Source organism: Stegodyphus dumicola, chromosome 4, assembly GCF_044657685.1.
Source record: "Stegodyphus dumicola isolate Sdum_Otavi_A_Nest chromosome 4, ASM4465768v1".
NCBI lineage: Eukaryota > Metazoa > Arthropoda > Arachnida > Araneae > Eresidae > Stegodyphus > Stegodyphus dumicola.
This window is the reverse complement of record NC_140771.1, coordinates 144,179,446-144,203,620: the sequence shown is the minus strand read 5'-3', so window position 1 is coordinate 144,203,620 and position 24,175 is coordinate 144,179,446. Positions and strand designations below refer to the sequence as shown.

The window sequence follows — 24,175 nt, the reverse complement described above, 5'->3', positions numbered from 1 at the left end:
AATTAATTATTTCTGTTTATAAAGTGTGCTGATTTTAGTAGAAACCTGATCTTAAACTATTTTCAACAAGTTTTTTGATACGTATATGCTCTGACTGGATCAAATTAAATATTTTCATTGAAATATTAGATTACAATCAGATTATTGTAAATTGACTCTCATATTCATTGTTATAATGCCTTCACTCAATCTTAATTGGGATCTTCTGATTGTAAAACAGCGATGACAAAAATCGAAGAAAATTTATGTAAACACTTGTTCTAATAATTTCTTAACAAAACTGGTTTGAATGAATCTTACCTTTTTTCTAGACTAAGGATGTATATGGATGTAAGATCAAAAATAGCACATAACTATTGAGAAATATTATACATATTTTAATAAAAAGAATTTCAACACTAACTAAAAGATTTTATTTTCTCAAGTGGAGAAATTTCTGATATATAATAATACAAGAAGTTTAAGACTCGGTTACTAAAACCTTCGAAAATTGTAAAACCTAAAACCTAAAGTAAATAGAAAGTTTGAAAAGCCAGAATTTCATCCCTATAAACTGCGAAACACTGACCCAAAAAACTCTGAATTTGTTCGAAGAAAATGTAAGTGTTTGAAGAAAGTGAATTCTATAGGAAACATAAAATCAATCAGTTTGCATTCTGAAACATTTGGAAACACCAGATGTAAACATTTAAAATTTTAGTGAAATCACTTTATTCCTTATTTATCATTTCATAAAAGGATGACACCGGTGAATATTTTGTGATTCTCTACAGTTAAAACAGAGTTTCTCTAGGAAATTATTTAAATATATCTCATACAATGTAACGTTACAGGAAGGTGAAGCCAGTAATATCTGGGACGCCTTCATAACGTATCTATTCATAAATATGCAGGCACTTTTACGTAAGTAGGTCATTGTTAGAAAAGATAAAAATTTCAAAAGAATGCGTCAGCATAAAGGTGCCCTCCTTCGTATGCAGATTGTTTTTAACTTTAAAAAAATTATAATCGTGCAAACACCATTATGCGGAAGAAGTGGAATAAATTAGAATTTTCATTTACTATACAAATCAGAGTAGCAAATTAGACACTGGTTGCACAACGATTTTTCGGAATAAAGGTACTCGCACCTTTATCAAAATTGCTTTGATACTACCTTAAGTAAGCTACTCCAAGTTAGAGACTGATCTCCTTAAGGGATCTCCTTATTAATTTTTTTTAAATGTATTAAAAACATTTTGGTATTAGTTAAGAAAGCAGCTCCTTTTACAATAAAATCAAAGTTTAGTCCTACTAATTAATTCAAACTAACTTCCTTGCATGTTATTAAATGTAAGATAAAGTATTTAAATTTTTAACTACCGTAAAATCTACTTTTAGCAAAACCAAAAGAATCTATTTCATTCTTGCAAAATAATCATTGTTTGTTATGTTAAAAGATTTCATTTCTATACATATATATGCAATATTTTTGTTGGTACATCGATAGAACTTAGTAGAGATTTGGCTAGTTGCCTAGAAAAGATCAAACCAGTCACTTTTTTAGTCATGACCGAGATGGCTGTACGAGAGATATAGATAGCATAAAGCTACTATGTATAGTAGATAAAATGATGGAGCTGCGCGGAAATTCCGACTTCAACATATTATTTATTCTTGGACATTCTTGAAGCCTCTTTTCAACTACATCTTAGTTTCTTATGACATAATCTTGATTGATGCAGCACAATGGATGCAAACCGTACCTCACAATTTCTAAAAAATGCATTTACATTTTTGAATAATAGACAAAAAGTATAGCGAAGAGAGAGATGTGGCTTAATCAGGCAAAAGCAGGCGAATAAGTGAAGTATATTAAGCAACTGAAGTTATCTATAATCTCGGTTCCTTTATTTACTGAGCATGCTTTATGCGATCTACTCTCAACAATAACCACAAATAAATAAAATAATAAGCATTCACTCATCATACCATTGGATATACAAGGCGCCTTCGATCGACTTTGGTGGCCGGATGTTTACGAAATAACGGCAGCTCTCGATTGCCCTTCTTTGTTTGTAGACATTATTAAAAGTTATCTCTCTCATCGCTCTGTACAGATCACTGCTATGGATAATGTTTTTAACTCGTCGTGTTCAAAAAGGAATGTTCTCAGGGGTCCTGCTGAGGACCCTGATCGCTAATTCTTCTAATTAATCCTGTAAAGGAATTTACAGGATTGCCAGATGTAAGAATCATAGTCTACGCAGAGGATTTTTTTAATCGTTACAGGTGGTCGCCATGACATTACACCCAAAGCTCAATATTGTTTGGATAAGTTTCAAAATTGGTCTCGCCAACATAAAATAAGAATCTCAAACACGAAAACTAGACGTTTTACTTATTGGAAGACAACGTCCTCTACAAAGAAATCCGACCTTAAAACTCAATGGACAATCAATGCACTTTTGTTGAAAATCTGTTGTACTTGGGTATCAAAATAAATAATCGCTTATCCTGGATCCCGCATATCCAATATTTAAGAGAGAAAACTCTCAAGCTTAAAAACTCAATGAAAAGGGTTTCTGGACTCTTTTGGGGCTCATCCTCGAAGTTTCTCAAATTATGGTATACAATAGTAACGCAAAGAATCATCTTAGATGCAGCTTCTATCTGCGGTACACACCTTACCAAGGGTGCAATTAAACGCATTAATGTTTTACAACGGCCACATCTTTTGATAATTAGCAAAGCTTATCGTACTACTTCAACAGCTGCTCTTCAGATTCTAACTCGCCTTCCTCCACTTCCACTTCTGGTACAGCCAGAAGCAAACAATAGCCAATGTACTTCGACTTTAAAAGCCCCAAGAATTATGGAATCATCACTTTCACTCAGACGACTATGAACTTTAACAATCCAGCCTCATTCGACCTTGAATAAAACGTTTTCATTAAAACATCATATCCTTTGAATTCTGATTTTCAAATTTACCTAGATTGTCACAAATGTCTTCAGGAACTGGAAGTGTCTCTGCTTGTTTCAAAATGCTTCTCAGTTATTCGCTTGGAACAAACGACTTTCAAATAAAAATTCAGTTTATCAAGCTGAGTTGATTTCAATACGCAAAGCAGTTCGACTGGCTCTTTCGCTAAACTCATTTCAAGAATTTACTATAAATATCTATAGAAATTCTGCATCAAGTTTGCAAGCAATACTGGATTTTTTTCAATAAAAATCCGCTATTTCAAGAAATACAACTTTTACTACTCCTTCCTGCTTCCCAACGTCCGAACTACTGGGTCAAAGCACATCACGGTATCTTAGGTAATGAGCTATCAACAAGACAAAGCGGCAGCTCAAGCAGTAAAACGTCGTATTTATGTTTATCCTCTTCCTTGTTCTTATGTTAAAAAATTTGCATGGAAAATTCTTTTGTCAAAGTGGCAAGAAGAATGGATTTCTGGTACAACTGATCGAAGAACATATAAACTTGTTTCTAAAGTCTCATCAAAATTATATTCAATCTCTTCCTCAGTTACCTGGTTTGCCACAGGACATGGCCCCTTCATCGCTTTGGATTAAGCTCAGATAATCTTTGTGAGTGTGGAAATATTGCCGATCCCGATCATTTCGTTTTCAGTTGTACTCATCATGCGCAAGATCTTCTTAAAGGTCCATCTGCACAATTTTGACCGCAGTGATTCAATAATTTAATAAAATATAAATCACTAAGACAAAAACCAACTAGACAAAATAATTTCACACTGCAGCTCTTCAACACTCAACACTCACTGTTTCCCACAGCCAGATGTAGAGTCTATTTTATTCTTCTCTTTAATGCTCAGTGTTAAAATTTTTTTAACTGTTTAAAACTAATTTTGTATAACAATGGCATTGTTCTTTACATTTTTTTTTCTTTTTTATTTATTGTTCTATTTTTAACATCAGAGTTCTGTCAAATTATGTTCATTCACAAATGATGTGCTATTTGGCAGCGATGTAAACGCTAGTTCTTTAAATTTAAAATCTCAAAGTCCAAATTTCCAATTGCCATGCCTAACTTTCATATTAATGCTTTTTACATTTTCTTTTCAAGACACAATTTTCTTACTAAATCATTTTTCTTTTTCTAATCGCACGAAGCACATATTGCACGAGGCACAATAGTCTTTATAACAAAAACCTTCATTTTCTTATGACTGTCGTTCAATTTAGCACATCTGAGCCGCCACCCGGCCATTGGCTGTGGTGCGCTCATAGTGGTTTCTTCCTTCCGCGGGATGGTATTATCCTGTTCGTTGTCCTACAGGGCACCTTAAGTCAGGAGCCGTCTCGTCAGGTAGAGCTGTATGAGTTCTGGATAGCGAGTGGGCAAAATTCAATGAAATTGCAGGGAATGATTTCGTAGAGCATATTAAGAGAAGTCATTTCATGAACTTCGGATATAGTAAACGAAATATCAAAGTGAGTCTTCAGAGAAATTGGCGTAAGAGGAATCTACAGCCTATAAATGCGCCCACATATTCTCACGCATGTACACTGCTCAAAAAAAAAAAAAAAATAAATAAATAAATAAATAAAGGGACAGTTCTATAGCTCCCGTTCTACTGGGCCGATTGACAAAATTCAAATTGCATTCTTCATGTCTCGAAAGTGCGACTTAGGATATATATTAGATTTATATATAGCACTATTCTAACATAGGTATTTTGACACAAAATCGGACTTTTTCTGAAATAACATACTAATTTTTTTACATATTTCGATTCTACGACTCAAATTACGCCTAAATATGAAATTTTGTAAAATTTGGAGCGAAATTTACGGAGAAATTCACAAATTTATGTTGGCACTTTTTTTTCAGTTAGCGCCAAGAATAGTTCACTTGGCGAACATCTTAATATATAGCAACCTAGTTTCCTTTCCCGTGAGAGGAAAAAAAGTCACCATCGTTCCTTTTTTTCAAATAATATATTCTTTATATTATATTTTTAATTGTAACTTATTATTTTAAGTAATTTTTTCTTTTTCGAATTTCATTTTAATTGTTTAAGTTGTATGTTTTTTTTTTTTTTTTTTTTTTTTTTTAGAATAACTGTTTTAAAAATTTCTATTTACCTATTCGAACTGCGTAAATAAAGGTGCAGCGTTTATTTTTTTTCAAATAGTTTTCTTTACATATATTTTTTGTCATATATTATTTTAGGTAATTTTTAAATTTTTAGACTTTTATTTTAATTGTTTATGTTGCATTGTCTCTTCAGATAATTCTTTTAAAATTTTCTATTTATTCCTTCGAACTGAGCATTTTAAATATATTTATTAATATAAATTTTCCAGAATTTGATTTTATTTATTTGAATTGCGTTTCTTTCGGAAGAATACTTTGTAACCCAGACTACGATGCGTTTGAAAACTGCATATATTAAAAGAGAAAACACAGTAAAGCACAGTTAACACACATTTCAATTTTCCGTTCAGAAAAGATATATATAAATAAGAGAGATGTATAACCGACATTTTAACTTAGGATGACGTGCATACACTGCTTTAAACAGTTTTATCATTGTGCCCATTGCTTTACACAATTTTATCCTAACTTTAGTTTCTTAAAATGTTATTCATATTTTAGTCAAATATTTTATTTTGAAATCGCAAGAATCAAATATTATAAGATTAAAAGGTTTTAAATTTTAAAAAAAAATACTAATACTAAATTTTATGCAAAAATTTATTTTTTCTTCTCTTTTTCTTCAGGCATTTTACTTTATTCTTGCTCTTTTTCTTTAGGCATTCTGCAAGTATATTAAAAAGCATCCAACTTTTCGAAATATCTTGATATTTCTGACAATCATTTTAAATAAAGCTATCGCCTTCCATTTCATAAAGGCCCACAAACGGCCGAGCGGTAAAGTCGCTGAACACTGGTAGTTCACTCCGGGGTTAGAATCCCGGTAAATGGGCTGGTTGCATGGGCGTTTTCGTGGATTTTCTCATGTGTAGCGTGTATGGCAGCTGGTTTCCCTTAGAGAGTTCACGAAGTATTTGGTCAGAGCCTTTATCAGTCTTTAGAGGCTAAACATTTTGAAGGTATGAGATGAAAGGGAAGACTAGTTTCATCAAGAGGTTTTGGTTTATTTAATTATGACAAAGCACACTAGGGCTATCTGCCTAAGGGGAGGGATGCCTTTTTAAGGGAAATTGGCTCGCATACACGTTACACATGGGAAAAACCTCGAAAACGCCCATGCAGCCAGCCGGTTCGCGGGATTCGAACCTCGAACTATCAGTGTTCAGCGACTTTACCGCTCGGTCGCTGTTTCTTCAGGAGGGAAAAAAACGCCTTTAGGTGACATTCACATACAATACTGGATAAACTCCGGAATCTTCAAATAATTCGACTGAGAAAATCGTGGGATTCTCCATTTATGATACGATATGATGTTCTATAACGTAATTTAAATTTATATAACCATATAGTCTAAAGCCAGTCGCTCTTCACTTGATATCGTTTTTGTCTTTTCTGATAACACAAGCTCAATTGATGGTATCCGGTGTACACGTCCAAGTGTTTTCTCTTCGAACGCCTAAATTCTTTGAAATATCCTGAAAGTATATTCAAAAGCGTCCAAATTTTTGAAACATCTTGGTATGTCTGACAGCCAAATTTCCCTGCAAATGGTTGCTTACTTTTCTCCCTAATTTACTTCTTTCCTTCTACAGTTATTTTCAGTGCTCACACAAGAAAATTAAGTTTTTTCGATTGCTAGACTTCCATAAATTTTGCATCCTTGTCAATTTTTTAAAATATCAATTACATGAATTGCGTTTCAGCTGAAGACAGCTTTTCATTTTCTAGTCATTTTAACTATAAATAAAGTTTAAAGCTAAGTCCAAAGGATAAATATTTTAATTAAAAGATTTTTGCTAAATGACAAAGAAATAAAACAGTCCAGCAGGGTTTATTCTGTACCACCGAGTAACCCGATTCTTATATCGGCTGAAACAATCTAAATCATATTAAAGATCATGTTTTTTTATACAATCTATAACGAGAGAGAAAAATTAGCTTCTTAAAACATTCTTTCTAAGAGGATTAATGTAAAAGATTATATTTATATATATATATTTTTAAAGCTGGGACTTGAACCAAATTTTCAAACATTTAAAGTTTAATTTACATGGTGGTTATAATTAAAGCTCCACTTTGAAATGGTCATAAAAGGAAAACTACCGGACCAAATGTTATCAAACTTGGGAATCGTGTAAAGGAGGTTATGGGAATTTATTTTCCGCGGAAAAAAAAAAAAAAAAAAGAGTTCAAAAACTCACCACCAGGGGAAAATGGCGCTCTATACAATATTGTTAAATGAAATAAGACACGAAAACATCTGTTTAAAATGTGTTTAATATTTTCCGAAACGTGTTACAAAGCATGTTCAATGTAGCGTCCAGCATTTTCCGAAAGCAAGTTAAATCCTGTTACTGAATTCTCAACAGTAGCTCTTAGCATATCAGGAGGAATGTTACGGACATGTCAGTGTATCACACTTTTCATTTCTGCCAAATTGTTTAGATTATCACCATAAACAGTGCTTTTGAGATAACCCCATAGCCAAAAGTCACAGAGGTTGAGGTCTGGTGGAAAGAGGAGAAGTGTTGGCCTATAAGACGTTCATTCGTGAAATGTTGCCTAAGTAATTGGGCGACACACGTGAGGTGGGGCCCTGCCCTGCATAAAAATCGTAGTATCTAAAATGCCACGTTACTGCAGTTCATGTATCACGAAACATTTTAACATTGACTCTAAGTGAGCTGTAATCACAGTGGTCCAGCTGTCGACTGCTCTTCAGAGCAAAATGGTTCAGTTATAAAACTAGCTGTCATTCAACACTAAACGGTGTGGAATGACTGCGATGCAATTCAATGCAGTAGGAGAATGCAATGGAACTAGATAGATAACATGATGTATTTCTTTGGTCCAAATTCATTAAAAGCGTTTTGAATTAGTATCTTCATGTTTTAGTGCCGAATTCAGGCTTCAAAAATTATAAATTAACGATCTGTAAGAAAACGATTTCCAGATTGTACGCACTTGTGCGAGTGATTTGCGATCTCACATTTTCTAATCGCTAATTCGTGGTTTTCACGGACGAATTTCTCACTTACACGGATGGCGCACTCGACTTTTATCGAATTTAACGCTTTTAAATGATAACTTGCCTACTTCAATGTTTTTTTAAGGGTATACAACACATTAAACCCACCCGTCTAACAAAAGGTTAAGTTAGATTCCGACCCATATTTCATTTAACAATATTGCATACAGTGCCATTTCCCCCCTGGTGGTGAGGTTTCGAACTTCCTTTATTTCGCGAAAAATAAATTCCCAAGACATCCTTTACACGATTACCAAGTTTGATAACATTTGATCCAGTAGTTTTCCTTTGATGACCGTTTCAATGTGGAACTTTAATTATAACCACTCTGTATATTATTAAATTTTAATTTGAAACTATGCGTTATATGTATACCATGCGTAAATTTTTCGCTTTTATGGAAAAATAAAAAATCGAAGCAAATATACTTAGGATAATGGACCAAAACTGAAAAAAACTTCCCTTCCCTCCGAAAATAAAATTTTGAAACTTCGACCTTGAATTTATTGGGTTATCGAAATATTTAATTTGACTTATCTTCTAAGTCCTAGTTCCGACAACAATTCCGTCAAAAATTCCGAATTACTTAAGCTGAAGTAAAAGATTTAGTATATATTCACTGTATGTTAATAAAATAATCAGAGTGTAATAAAAATAGATTATAGAATTTACTCTGATGCAAACTTTTTGTCTGACTGCACAACATGTAATGGAAGAGAAGGCTTGTAGAGATCTGTTTTTGACATGCCTCTAAAAGTAGACGTTATACTCCTTTTGTCTCTTCGATGTCAAAAATCTTTCTTTTGAGAGGCAACTTTAGTTTTTGGGAAAGAAAAAAAATCACAAGAAGACAAATTTGAGGAACACGCAGGACGATTGAGTACACATACTTATTTTCGGAACACAAGCGGTTCTCCGACTTGTTATTGAATAATGGAAAGATGCATTGTCATGCAATACAAAACATTTGGAATACGTTTTCTGACTGAAAATATAAGATTAAAAGTCATCTGCTTAATTCACAGCCATTTACAAGTCAACTACTCGGGCAAATGCAGAATCGTTTTGATCCTGAGCTTGTAAGACAAACCTAATATTACTGGATTTAAACACTTCTTTAATCTTCCGAGAACGTTCTTGCTTCTTTAGCCCATATTCCCAGAATATTAAGTGAATACAATTATTGCAAATGAAATTGAATATTCATTTGCACTACGACTTGGTAGTTTACTAACGAGTTAACAAAACTTAAATTCTGCTTTTTGTGTCCAAGAATACAAAAATATTTTAAATATTTACAAATAAAATATTAAGTTGGAGATTTAATTGGAGCCTCATCAGTTGCCTAGCATTTGAAGATTGTTAAATGAAAATTGTTTGTTTCGAAGTCTAACCCAATCTGCATGGTTGGTTTTCGTAGTTTTCTAGGTTCTCTTTACAAAGTTCTCTACGAAAGCATCTTAATCAAATAGCTCCCATGTTCTTTCTATGTTCAAATAACCAACTAACCTAGTTTAAGCGCGATTTCCAAGTGAAGTTACTAGCAAAACCCGAATACTCATTAAAAATCACGTAGCTTGCCAATCGGGAGTAACAGGAAACATACGGCGCCAATAATTGTATTGCTGTTACGGTACGCTGTTTCTAAACTTAGATGGTCATTCCTTAATTAAATAGCCCACCAGCGGCCGAGCGGTAAAGACGCTGAACACTGGTAGTTCGATCCGAGGTTCGAATCCCGCGAACGGGCTGGCCGCATGGGCGTTTTCGTGGTTTTCCCCATGTGTAACGTGTATACGAGCCAGTTTCCCTTAGAAAGTCCTCCACGAAGGTGTCCCTCCCTTTAGGCAGATAGCGCTCGTGTGTTTTGCCATAATTAAATAATCCAATCCAATCCAATCCTTAATTAAATATAATTGGTTTGTAACTTCTACTAGAGCTAACGGTAAGAATTGAAGTGCAAATAAATAATATCGTGTGCAATCTTGATTAATACAAAATTAAAAATATTTGCATTCATACAGAAAATTTTTTGAGATATTTGCAATAACTTCATAAGAAGGATTTATTAATAACCGTAATAATTACTTATTATATTACTGATGATTAGGATTCAGTTCTTGACAATTACATTCTAAATTAGAATGAAAATACGCTACGCACAAAAATACATTTTAGGATAAAAAATGAGTTCATTTTTTATGTTTTAAAACTTCTTAAATTCATTTAATAAACATCGTATCCTCGTCGTTAATTGAATCCAGAATGTTGGGTGTCGTGTATATAATTATTCTTGTCTACAGAATCTGCTGACTTATCCAGCCATTAAGTAGCTGCAGATCATTTCTACATAACCATTGAACTTCCATTAATTCAGTCTCTAGAAGGTTGTATCTTTATATCATAATTTTACTTTTATAAAAATGATTATTCTAAATCTTATATTTCTATAAAAATATACTGTGCTTTAAAAATATGGATGATAGTATCAGCCGCTCTTTCAGCCACTTCAAAAGCAACAGTTTGTTTAGAAATAAATTATGCAGTTAATGTCATAAAATTCAAATAAACATCAAACGAAAATTCTCAGTTTTAGACAATTCGATTTAAGCGAAATAAAGTAGCAGACGATGAAACGCCGAAGGTAAAAATTTGCTCTTACAAAAATTTACGAGAGAAATTTAAAAAAATAGTTAAAAATTTGAATAATATCATCTGTAATTAAAAAAAATAGCTTTTCATATAGTATTAATAAATATTTATTACGCATCATTGAGGGAAAAAATTTTATATAATTAATTCTCCGTAAAACTTTACTTGAAATTTAAGGTTAAAAATAGCTGTGGCAATTCACTGTAACAAAAATCCATAGACCACATTTGGCGTTATTATCGCTCAAAAAAAAGATGCCAAATTTCAAAACGCAAAAATATGTAAATTCGTGTATATCTTAGAAAATTTTGAATAAAAAAGTCTAATTTTTTGCAGATATGCTTAAAAATACACCTACTTTAAGATGATGGTAAAAATTTTGTAGGTTATAATTCAAAATGTTTTTCGAAAAATTTATAAAAATTATTTAAAAATAGAAATTTAAAAAATAAAACACAAAAAATGGGTAAATTTTATTTGGAATGAACTTAAATTTCGAAATCTGAGAGAAAAAATCAAAAAAGTTTAATAAAAAAAGAGATATTAATAAATATTTGCCAAATTCAATTAACATTGAGGAGCTAAAATTTTGAAAGTTAATATTTTAAAAACTACTCGTACGATTCTTACAAAACTTGGTATTTGGCATAATTTGAGTCATAGAATCGAAATATGTAAAAAAATTGGTATGTTATTTCAGAAAAAGTCGATTTTGTGTCAAAATACCTATGTTAGAATAGTGCTATATATAAATCTAATATATATCCTAAGCTGTGCTTTCGAGACTTGAGAAACGCAGTTTGAATTTTGTCAATCGGCCCAGTAGAATGGGAGATATAGCACTGTCCTATTTTTTTTTTTTATGCACATGTGTATGTTTCTCATAAAATAATAATAAATTAATAGAATTAACATTTAAGAAATAACAGTATGTATGTGGTTCAAGGAAAGTAAAACAATAATGAATTATTTCAAAAATAAAACTAAAGCAAAAATGTAAAAAAACAAAAGAAAAAAATCTGTAAAACAAATTTTGAAAATAAGAAAATCAAAAAAATATTTTTAAAAAGCAGGAAGAGTGTTGGTATCTCTAAACTGAAAAGAGAAAAAATGAAGGATGTACCAAAAGACAAGAATTTAACCCTTTGGTCTATAACCACAAGTCTGACTTTTGGTAAAGAATTTGTGCCATAAACAAAAGCCACGAGTCTGACTCGCGGTAAAGAATTTGAGTCATAAACAAGAGCCACGAGTCTGAGTCGTGATAAAGAATTTGTGTCATAAACAAAAGCCACGAATCTGACTCGTGGTGAGGAATTTGTGCATAAAATGCCGCGTATTATTATTAGAACCAGCGATTAGAGTTATTCTATATCGAATATTTTCCCTTTGATTGTAACGTCAGTTATTTTTTTTTGGGGGGGGGGGCAGTTGTTTCTGACGAAACCGGATGATCTGTTATTTTAGTTCCCCGTTCACACGTTTCAAATATAATTTCGTATAAAGAATTAAAAATCTCTTATACGTACAACATGCAATTATTTTTGTCAACTGATTAATTGATTATGATTACACCCTAGACGTCTTAAAATTACTATTTGTACTTAAACATTGTTTATTATTTCACAACTCCTTTCGTTACACTAAAATATATATGTTTTGAAAAGTATACATTTTGCGCCAGTTCGAGTACACGGCTGAACAGTTGAATGGCACGGCGCGCCACCGAATTTCTTGTTTACTATAACTCGCACTATTCGTAGATATCGTGTAGGCCAAGGGGCTAAATGCAATAAGAATAAAATGAAATAAAATCACGTCTTCCTTCATTGAGAACATACTTCATAGAACAGTTCATTGCTTCACATGAAGCTTTGTTATCAAGTGATCATTCTTTCAGGCTTCGTGAAACCATCATTTAATTTTATTTTTTTGTTATGTAATTTTTTTATCTTAAAGTGTATAATTCACTGAAAGGTGAAGTGTGATTTCAGTAGTCTTCTTAAAAGACTGTCTTCAGAAACGCACTGTGAAAGCAAAATAATATACGAAACCAAAATTTAAAAAAAAAAAAAAAAAAATTATGAAACTTCAAGACCGCAAATGCTTTCTATGAGTATTTTGTTTTCATAACTGTAGAGCTGAAAAAGAGGCTGATTTTTTATAAAAGGCTTTAAGAAACCTAATGGTGATCTCGACGATCCTTTAGTTTTGTTGTAGTTAAAATTAGAGATATGGTTTAAAAATTAAACAGATAAATTATACCATGTTACTTGTAATATTAGTATTATGTGAACAAGCTTTCTGTTACGTTGGTAATATTCAATTATTATTATAGTATTTGTACAAAGGTCAGCAAGTAAACCGATAAGTATGAATATCGAATGCTTAATTGAGTTCATGTGGTTAAATAAAAAAAGAGTAATAAAAATTACAATTTCGCAAAACAAACACAGATGCGTTTTATAAGTAAATTTGCATTATTCAGTCATAACTGCAATGACTTTTTTCTTTGTTTTTAATGTTTTATCATTTAATATTTATGCAATGTTTGGCTAAATTCAACCTCAAATTTTATTTTCAAAACTTTTCTCTTCTATCTGTTTAATGGTATTATTTCAGCAATGTACCACGGTGCTAATAATAACAAAAAATCTGATTCATTTTTTCACGTATTTATTTTGTCCTAGGAGAGAAAAAGTGATAAAATTTATGAAAGCAAATTCTAATTTTAGCACGATTTTTGCGAATCAGTCTTGTTTTTCTAAATGAAACTTTTATCTAAAGACTCTTTCAAACATGCAAATAATTCACCTTTAAAATAAAATTTCAGGATTCCATTTCTGTTATAACATAATTTTATTATTTTATTAGTTAAAATTATTATAAGGCAAAAGAACTTAAATTAAAATCGGTATAGAATTCAAAAAATTATCTAAATTTATTTTTTCTTTCTTTAGCAATTTTAAGCAATTTTAAGCAACTTTAAATACTTACAGTAAATTTTTCCTAATTTAAAGAATTTTTATTACCTGTTTGTTATTTTCTAATTATTTATACTAGCAATGCAGTAATATTTTTGAAAATTGTTAGGAATGAAAATAAGAGCTCTATACAGAGAGCAAAACAATTCAGTAACTATGCTCCTAAAAGTATTATATAATTATTATATTTTGGGTCAAAGTAATATTACTAAAAAGCGTTAGGAACGGATGGAAAATAAGCAAAAATGTACAGTTCGAGAGCTGTACTTTCTGGTTTGATTCCATAGAAATTAAATTCTTTTATTATAGTTTTAAGTTGTGTTTCTACGATACTTAAGTTTTTGAAACAAATTAGAAATAGTGTTTTTACTACTATGATCGAAAAGTTCGAGGAATGATCCCCAAAACGCAAAATTCAATTTTTTGGTCAATTTTTATTACACTTTCTCCAAAGTTATCTTTGCCATTGCAATGCAGTTACACAAACATTTTTTTTTTCAATCATCGAAGCGTATTTCAAATTCGTTTTTACAAAAAAAAAATCCATCAAAATTCTATTTATTGCATCAATAAAACCCAAATGATGAACATGAAGTGGAAGAAAGTCGTGTCTTTTGCTATCAGGAGAATATGTATTTATCGAAGTTTGTACTCAAGTAAAAAATTCATAAACTTCGAAAGCGGTATGAATAGATGCATAATGACGGAGCAAAATTTCATGTGTTAGCTAACCGGCTACAATTTAACTCATGTTTTTGCGAATTACTTCAAGTAAATGCCGAAGATTTGATTAATGGGTAGAAATTCATGATGTACAAGACTACGACATAAGAAGAAAAAAGTTAACATTATTTTTATTTTTGATCAATTACGACGTGGTCTTTTCAGTCTTGCTTCACCTTTCGAACGCCATTTACTTAAATGCTTAGTATTTTGTGGACCAAAAGTATAGATACATGTTTTATCATTAGAAAAATTGTATTTTAAGAAAACCTAGCTTTGAGCAAGCATCTCCTCGGCCATTTTTTGTTTTTGAAAAAAAAAAAAAAAAAAAAGATTTCGAAAATGCTCGAGAAGCGATGCACAATTAACCCAAATGATTTTTTAAAAATATTTTGCAGGATCCAAATAATGTAAGAACTCGTTCAGTGATATACCTAACTGTTAAACTAAGATCCATATTCACTCGATCTTTAAATTGACAGCATGTTACTCGTTAGTTCAAGAGCATGGTATACCAGACCATGTTTAATTTTAAACACATGTTCTTCCTTTCTTAAATATTTTACAAAACTCAGAATATCTTGTTTTGGACAAAATGATGTCCTTAGAGGCTTTCTGCAACATTCAAAACCCTTTTTTTATGTATATCAGAAATCCCACTGAGAAATTCTGATTCTTTGATTTTCCAAAATAAAGCTGGACACTTGATGTACGCCTCTACTATTACTACTATTTGTTACTATTTTACCATTGCTTATTCCTTTCACCAAATTTTCATTAAGTTTCTCAATTACATTCGCCGTGAAATCGAAAATCAAAATTTGCTTATTCATTAAAAATAAATCTACTATAAACTAATCTACTATACTTGAAAATATTATAATGCAATGAAATACGGTTTGTTGCCAAATATCGATGTATGAAATAAATGAATATGTATAAGAATTTTACTTATAAATGAATATTTTACTTGAATAATTCCTGATGCGTTTTGATTATAAATTTCAATAATGATGCAGATGAAAAAGCTAAATATTTCTAATTTCTGCTTTCAGGTATGGTTCCAAAATCGAAGAGCTAAATGTCGGAAACATGAAAGTCAAATGCAAAAAAGTAAGTTACATTTTCATTATTAATGTAAAATTATTTGTATTACAAAATTGAATTTTTTTTCGTATTCTTATAGTTCAATATTTTATATCAAAATAAGAGTAATATAAATGATTTGTTACTTTATCAGATAACAGATTTTTATAAATCTCTAGGATCATTTCGTTGGAAATTTCAAATGCTTTCTGTTGAGGTTGTTGTTTCCTATCCTCCTTATTTGAGAAGATCTCAATAAGGTCCATGAATTTGTCGTGACCAAGAAATAGTAATTTTCTTTCATTGGCCAAGTACTGGGGCACCTTATAGGCGACAATTCGATTCTTTTTCAGCTCCTTCTGGAGATGTGAATCCCATGTATTTTTATCCCCTCTTCATCTACCATATCCTCTCGACAGAACTTGGCAAAATTATAGGACCCCATACTACAAAGATGCTATGCACTTACAAATACCCATGCTTCCTCCGCTATTTAAACCCGATCAAAAGAATATGGCAGCCGGCTTCCATACCACCATGCAACACATCGGCGGAAATGTTTTCTTTTCTTTTTAAATATCAAACTGAGTTTTTTTTTTTTTTTTTTTTTTTTTTTTGACAGCACAGTTTTTACAGTAAAATAAATAATGTGATGTGGATATTAAGGGTATTACTAATTTCATTAATCATTGAAAATTAATAAATATCTTTTATTTTTAAGAATATTTTAATCTCTATATGCTGATTTTCATTTCTTTCCCTTCTCCGTACCTTAATAGAGACAGTTTAGAATCAGCAGTTGAGGAAAGCATTAATGAAATTTGAATAACATCGATATTATGTGATATAATATGCACAATATCTGCTATGATTTATTAAATCACAAAAAAACTCTTTCATAACAGTAACACTATATTACAATGGGAAAACTGCAAAAGAATGTTATTTATTAGCCTCTGTCTCAAAACTACCATTTAATAACTCTCAATAATTAACTCTCATGCAACTGAAAGTAAAATATTGTGTCATTGAATAATGTTCCGGAATAGGAGGAGTAATTAATGCAACAAAGTAAACTTTAATGGTCGGAACACGTATAGACAACTCCTTCCTCCCGTAAGACATATAGCGTTCCCATTTCCCAGGAAGTTTTAGATAATAGCAGCAAACCATTCTTTAAAAGTGTTGTAGATCCACTCATGAACAGCCTCTTGAACTTCTTCCCTGCTGACGAATAATTGACTAGCTAGGTTCTTTTCCATCCTATTGAACAGCCGATGCAACAACTCCTGGAACATTATCAGCAAACCTCTGAAACATCACTGAATATAAATTTTTAAAATTTTCGAATCTTCACTTACGTGTGTCTGTAGTTTCTCTGTTAATAACCATTTCACATTGTCCGTTGTAGAGTCATTAGGTTTTTTGAAGCAGGAGACGTGAAAATGTGCTATACCCTCGCCGAGACTCGAATCCTGGACTTGTCGAGTATGCGTCGGGTTATGCTTTCAATTACACCACGAAGACATCCAAAAAGGAGGGAGAAAATACCTTTAATACTCCCCCATTTTAAAGGGCGACTGGGGATTAGGGGATCCAATCGCCAAATCCTGATGGTGACGAATTATCGTCCTCCGCCTTTTAGTTCGAGTGCCACTTGTAGATTCATTAGGTTTTTTTTTAAAGCAGGAGAAGTAAAACATGTGGAGTTCCCTCCGGAAATGGAACCCAGGATCTCTCGAATACGCGTCGAGTGTGCTTCCATTTACATTGCAAAATCATGCGGAAGGGAGGGAGAAAGTACCTTATAACCTTATCGAAGATAGTACTTCGTTCTGTTAGTATCAAGATGTATACCTAAGGTACGCTTCACTCTGATCTACTATCGCTCATTCCTTTTGTTATATTTTCATTTCTCATGCTGAAGGTATATCTCCTTCCACTGCATATCGTTACACTTGTCCACGGTTTTCTGCAGCACACTTTACATAATGATTCATCACTGATTTCGAACTAGAAAATATGGTCTCATCGGAGAACGCTGAACTCATAATACCATTTGGAAGAAGCATCGCCACAATATTTAATTTTTTGCTATATTGAGAAAACAGCATGAATCCAAATCATTATCAAAGGGTCTTTTAAATGCCTAAAAGCTAAAGATTGTTTGGGATATTTATTTTGCACACTCAATTGGAAAAATTCCATTTGCGTAGCGTTTTGCCTTTTTTACTTTTCATCACTTTGTGAAATTTCTAAAAGGCATTTTGTAACATTTGTAACAAAATTCGCATCTTGTAAAAAGCAATTTTAGATTTGCACAGCGATTAAAAAACTAGCAATTCCGAGAATGACATCATAGAATCCTCTTCTTGGGAGCACGAAAATTGTTCTAACTGCTTTTGCGTTTACAGTGATTTTAAAAAGGGATGTCTTTAAATGAATGCTATAAATGGATATTTTAATATTCCAGTCCATAATAAATTAATGAGAAAGTTTATATCAATATTACAGAAAACAGTATTTCAATGCTGCATAATGATGCAATAAATCACATTAGTAACGAATCACAGATTTTCAAGTAATATTGACACAGGATATATAAACAGTAACTTTATCACAGATCATATTTCCGCGATTAATTTCGTGAATTTTAAGGAAATTTCTAATATTTCGTGAGTATCAGGTTTTTCCGTGAACTTCAAATAAACCCACGATTTCAGATTTTTTTCTACCATTTTTTAACTTATCATTTCTTACAATTTTTACAATTATATTATACACTTACAATTATAGAACAGCATGAGCAGAGTATTTCCTTTCTACAAACATGCACCAATATTTTCGCAGTTAATACATTGAATATCGTATCGAACCCTAGGGACCGGCCTTGAAGAAAGCAAAATGTGCTTGGCGTTCAGCATTTAAATAACAGACTGTTTCTTAGATTTCTTATAACAGTGTTGTTCTAGATTTAAAAGTAAGTTATTTTAATAAAAAAATTTAAAGCTTGTCATTCTATTTACGCCAACAAATTGCATCCAACAAATGCATGCAAAACATTTGTGCCAACAAATAATTTCATCGCCAAACAAAAAGGCATATTTGATTAGGAATTTTTTAGTTAACAACAAAGCACTCGAGGACTATCTGCATAAAGAGAGGGATGACTTCTTGTTATCTGTGCCTTTCTTCAGATAGCGTCGAGTTCAGAAATATTTGAAATTGAGTATCATTCTGTGACTGAAACTTTTGACTGAAGAATGTCTTAAACGCAAAAATTACCTTTTTTAACCAAGAAATGTGTTGCTTGCTTGTAAAGATAATACATGTATTTACACTAAATTTATAAAAAAAAGTTCACAAATAGTAGAGGAAGGTTGCTATCGATGAGCCACTTTCTCAAAATGATCCTTAAAATCGTCATATTTGGCAATTTACAGGTTAATATAAATACTACTTTCCATACAACTTATATCTAGAAATAGATATTATAATTATGAAATGTTCAGTAAGTATTAGAAAAATAGAAATAGGTGCCACTGGCCCAATGAAGGAAACCGGTCGCCTTCATTGAGTAGCGGAGTTTCTTACAAATGCGTCGGTATTTTCTTTTTAATGCAATATCATCTAAATACACGTCAATAAAATGTTTAAAACTATTTTGAGTTTTATTCTTAAATATAAAATACTGGATAAAACCTAACATAGAAATATATTGAATCACTGAAAATATATTGAAATATATTGATAGCTTCGCATTATCCACAAAGAATCAAAAGTTAGATTTTAGTTTAGTCTTTATAATCATAAAATAGGCATAATGTAGATTTTAGTTTAGTCTTTATAATCATAAAATAGGCATAATGTAGATTTTAGTTTAGTCTTTATAATCATAAAAAAGGCATAATGTAGATTTTAGTTTAGTCTTTATAATCATAAAAAAGGCATAATGTGAGAATCTATGAATAAAGCTGAATTTCGTTTATTAGAAACAATTTAGTGAAACAGAATTTGCGAGTAATCCATAATTAGGTTAGTATAAAAAGAACAATAATCATAACTCGAAAACTTTCAAATAGCATAAAATAATTATTAATCCTACGGTCAATATTAGGCTGTAAATCATACACAAATTACTGCACCAATTATTCGTTCTTGACGAGTTCGGCTGCATTTTTCGCAATATTACATTTTGATTCCCTTTCTGACATTAGCACACTTCTCATAAACTCACACTTTACACGATAGATACTGAATCATGTCTTCCTTGAAGTCATCACAACAGCATGAATCCTCGTTGGAATTTATAGGCCTATTTACTGAAGGCAATGGAAGTTTAGCCACTCTTCCAGGAACTGCTTGCATGGGCCCTAGTTGTTATCTGTACTGTTTTTTGTGCTTTATTTGAGTCTTTGCCAACCGAGAATTTAGACGGAATCGGGAAGATTTCAGCTAATGAAACTTTAACGTTTGGCAACAAAGTTGATGCACCAACTGGAAGAGGTTCTGATTCTGTTGCGCTGGTTAGTTGGCACAGATTTTTTCCCCTGGAGCCTGCATGCCATGTGACATTCCACATATAGAAGCAATTAAGTTTATGTCAGGAACTTCTACAACAGGAACATCATTTGCTTCAAACTCCACTGCTGCAACAAAGTGAGAATCTTGAAATACACTGTTAACTAGCCAAACTTCTGTCTCAGCAAAACATTCGTTGCCGTTCCTACTGTTGCTGCTTGTCCATATGCTTTCCCAGACAATCCAATTTCCCTTCTCTAATCGTAATGAAATATTATTACATTAATTAATATATCCCTATTAATTAATGTAATAATATTTCATTGATCTAGTAATGTTTCATCGATGTAATTGATATGTATTTTATTCTTCAACTCAAAAAGTGTCAAAATATTAGCCTCGGTACTTGATCCATGGTTAAGTCACCAGCCCCTTCATAACAACGCAGGCTGGCTCATTGAAAGCAACTAGCAGTCGGTATGTAATACGCCCTTGATTTCGGTTGTAACAAAGTAAACAACCATTTTTAACATTGACAAATAACTCTCCTTTAACACAGTTTTAAACGTTATCGGTAACAACTAAAACCCTATTGACGTCTAACTAATATGTGTATTTTCTCTACATTGAAAAATTAGAAGAAAAGTACAAAACTCTTACTTTCTTGTAAAGCAATCTTGTTTGAGCGTGGATCAACTTCCTGTCGAGATGGCGATTCTTAGGAAACAGTCAACAGGTAGCGCCTACAGTTAATGATTAGAAAATAATGAAGGTGGCTCAATGAAGGAGCCGGCCCATCCACAGCAACCTTACCCTAACCGTAAGCCAAAATAAGGGATATAATTGGTTTAAAAATGTAAGTTTTTATTAAAAACTCTGATATAATGCTTTTTAGTTGTATATTGGTTATATTTGCTTCATTTTCGGTACGCCTAAGCTCATAATGTTAGTATTAAATCCTCAACCACGAAATGGTTGTGATATTTGTAGCCTGTGAAAGTTTTGTGAATTTTTACTATACTTGCACCTCACTACGGCCTCTCAAATCTGCCCTTTTTACCAGTAATAAAATTATTTCCATAATGATAATAGATAAATACGAAAGATGTTCGTGCTTCTCGATTCCAATGTCCGTTTTATATGTTTTTACAGCTTTTCATTTATTTATGAGTCCCTTATAAAATTTATGCTTTACTTTCATTTTCTTGAATTCAAAGTCTGAAAAATCTTTAAAGGTTTACTTATTTGATTTTTTTCGCATTCTTAGTAATAAAAATTAATAAAGATAATAATAAAAATTAATAAAGTAATAATAAATAATAATTATATAATAAAAAATTTGCATAAAAATTAGAAATGCTATTTATAATTTTTCAGTTTCGTATTAAGTATTATTAAAGACGCAAAAACTTTTTCCATTTTTTTAAAAATTCCTCTGTAATATAAATATTAATAAGCTCCCGACTCTCTTATGAATTGAATAATACGTTCAGTTAAAATGACTAAGCTACGCACCTGTGTCCTGTCCAGAGTTCAAACCTTATTTTCAATCCTCGTTGATCCGTATCAAATAACATTTTTTTATGTCTTAATACTGACATTATATCTCGTCGAACTCACGAAAAGAACTAAAGTTTTTGACTGCTTAGTGTTGATGTTAACTCTTAGTGCGTACAGAGAGAACTAAAAAATTGTTGACTACTCAGTGATCTCTTTCGGATTGTTTTTAATTACTCTCATTTTCGTAAACATTACCCAAAAACATAAACACTGATCAGCCGAATGCGTCTGCAGAGGTTAAAAATCGAAATTTCAATTTGTTTTCATTTTCTTATCTACATATGCATATTTTAAATACTTTTTTTATGTTTGTAATATTTTTTGCAGTCTCGACTGATATCAAGTTAGCAATCAATTTTTTAATAATTCAAAATAGATTAAAGAAAAGAACCAAATGTTTAAAATAAAACGAATTACTGAAAATATTTTTTCTCGTGTTTCTTTTTATGAAATATTTTTAGAATTCCGCCAGCTGTAGCTACACGTTCACGCCAAACATACTTTTTTTCTCTTCGCCTTTCTTTTTTTCCTCGTCTTTCTGAATCATGTTAATCAGGATGATATCACTGCTAACTCTAAGAATAATAACTAACTTAAAAATAAGTACCATCTAAAGTAAAAAATAACTAAAGCAAACAGCTCATGCCTTGAAACTCATAATATCTTAAAATTAAAATCAAAACAGCTCACAGAATGCAAATCATAAAAATCAGATCATAATAATAAAGCTTATACCATCTTATGGATTTTGTTTTTGAAGTCTTAAAATTCACAGTTTTTAAGCAGATAAAAATTGCATTTTACTTTTTTTTCCAAATAAAAGTTTTAAAACTTAAGATTCTAATTTTAAATTGCTTTACAAATCGTTGCCATCCACAGGTTCAAAACAAAGAATAATTAAATTAAACATTTTGATACTTTCTAATGTTTTCAGATACTGAAATAGTATTTCTGTGTGTTAAAAATTCGTTTAAATTTTGGGAATAAACATGTTATGAGGATAAAAATGAGTAAATAATTGGATCCTTTTTTCGAACTCCTGTAATGATTTTTACAGGTGAGGATTATTCGGAGCAATTCACTCGGATACTTTTAACAAAATTAAACCTCAAATATAAAAAATAGCAACACTGAAAATTCTGTAAGTGTGAGCACTGATCAGCTGACTGTGTCCAAGGCACACACATTTGCATTTGCAAATACAAGTTCACTGAGTACCTTTCTCTAGTTTTCTCGTAGAATTTTCCGAATTTCGGGACAGATAGCTGCTCAAGTAGGATTGATTTATTCTTCAGTGAAATTTCTTCAAATTCAGTTATTATTTCTTCACATTCAGTTATGGCCCAAATAAATTTCATTAATAAATCTGTATTCAGTCATACGACTTACGAAAAACATTTACTTCACAGTCGATATTGTTAATAGATCAGCATGTTTCCTTTTATGAATTATATTCTAAAGTAATTAATTATTATATTTATAATTTTATTGGTTCTTTTTGAGTGGGGTGATAAGTTTATAATTTTATTTAATATATCTATTTGCATTAATTTTTGTACATATATTTCTTTAAAATAAGAATCTTTTAAAGATGTTTCGAATTTATACATTCGATTCATTTGAACATACAAATATTGGAAATTCCACCTCACATATAAATATTTCAATCTAATTTTGTCTGTACACAGTTATTAGGGTAGGGTCTAAATAAAGAAAGGAAGTATAATATTACAGTTTAGAAATTATGAAATATATTTAAATTAAATCTACCTTAATAATAAGAAATAAAAAAATCTACTTTAAGAAATAAACTTTTATGCATGAGGTTTTTCAAAATATTTGTTTTTTGCAGCTAAGTGGAGCAAATGTGGGTTAAAAACTCATTTATTACGCATCTTAGTATGCCAAAAGTTATAGCCTTAAGCACAAAAATAATCACTGATTTTTAGCTCCTTCGATGAATGTTGGGCATGCTTGTAAACTTATCTTTAATACAACAACACATGAAATACCAAACGATTACGGGGGGGGGGGCTGAATAGGAGACAATCTATACCCTTTCTAATGAAAGTGTTTGCAACTATACAACAACTGTACGTTCACGGAATGATAATTCCAGCCAAGAAGATAACAATTTTGTTTCTGTGGAAACGAAATCCGTTCTGTTGGGCTGTATTGGCTAGTCACATTATAATAAAGGATAGAAATTCACACTCCAAATACATTCAACAGTTCTGCACCTTCCGTGAGTAGTAGGCGACAGTCTGCAACTTCATAACTAACTATGCCAGCTAGTCACGCGGAAAATGTTGCAAACTACGATAATTTTCTGGAGGCACGAGAGCTACAGAGAGGGATTCTCATTTCTATAGGAATGATAATTATATTTGTTAGTACATTCATCCCTTTGAAAGTGAGACTTTGTTGTTAAAATAAATATTTCTTTACAGACTTTTCCATTTTCTGTTATCTCGATAATTCAATTTGCAAAAATTATTTATTTTATCA

General features: G+C 31.4%; 1 protein-coding gene across 1 annotated transcript in view; it reads left to right on the top strand.

The window, feature by feature from the left end:
- Positions 1–24,175, top strand: part of LOC118201396 (uncharacterized) — a 143,571-nt gene that overhangs the window by 89,319 nt on the left and 30,077 nt on the right. The window contains exon 3 of the mRNA XM_085815580.1: positions 15,556–15,613. Coding sequence (XP_085671706.1) covers positions 15,556–15,613 — 58 coding nt within the window. The remainder of the gene's footprint in view (positions 1–15,555; positions 15,614–24,175) is intronic.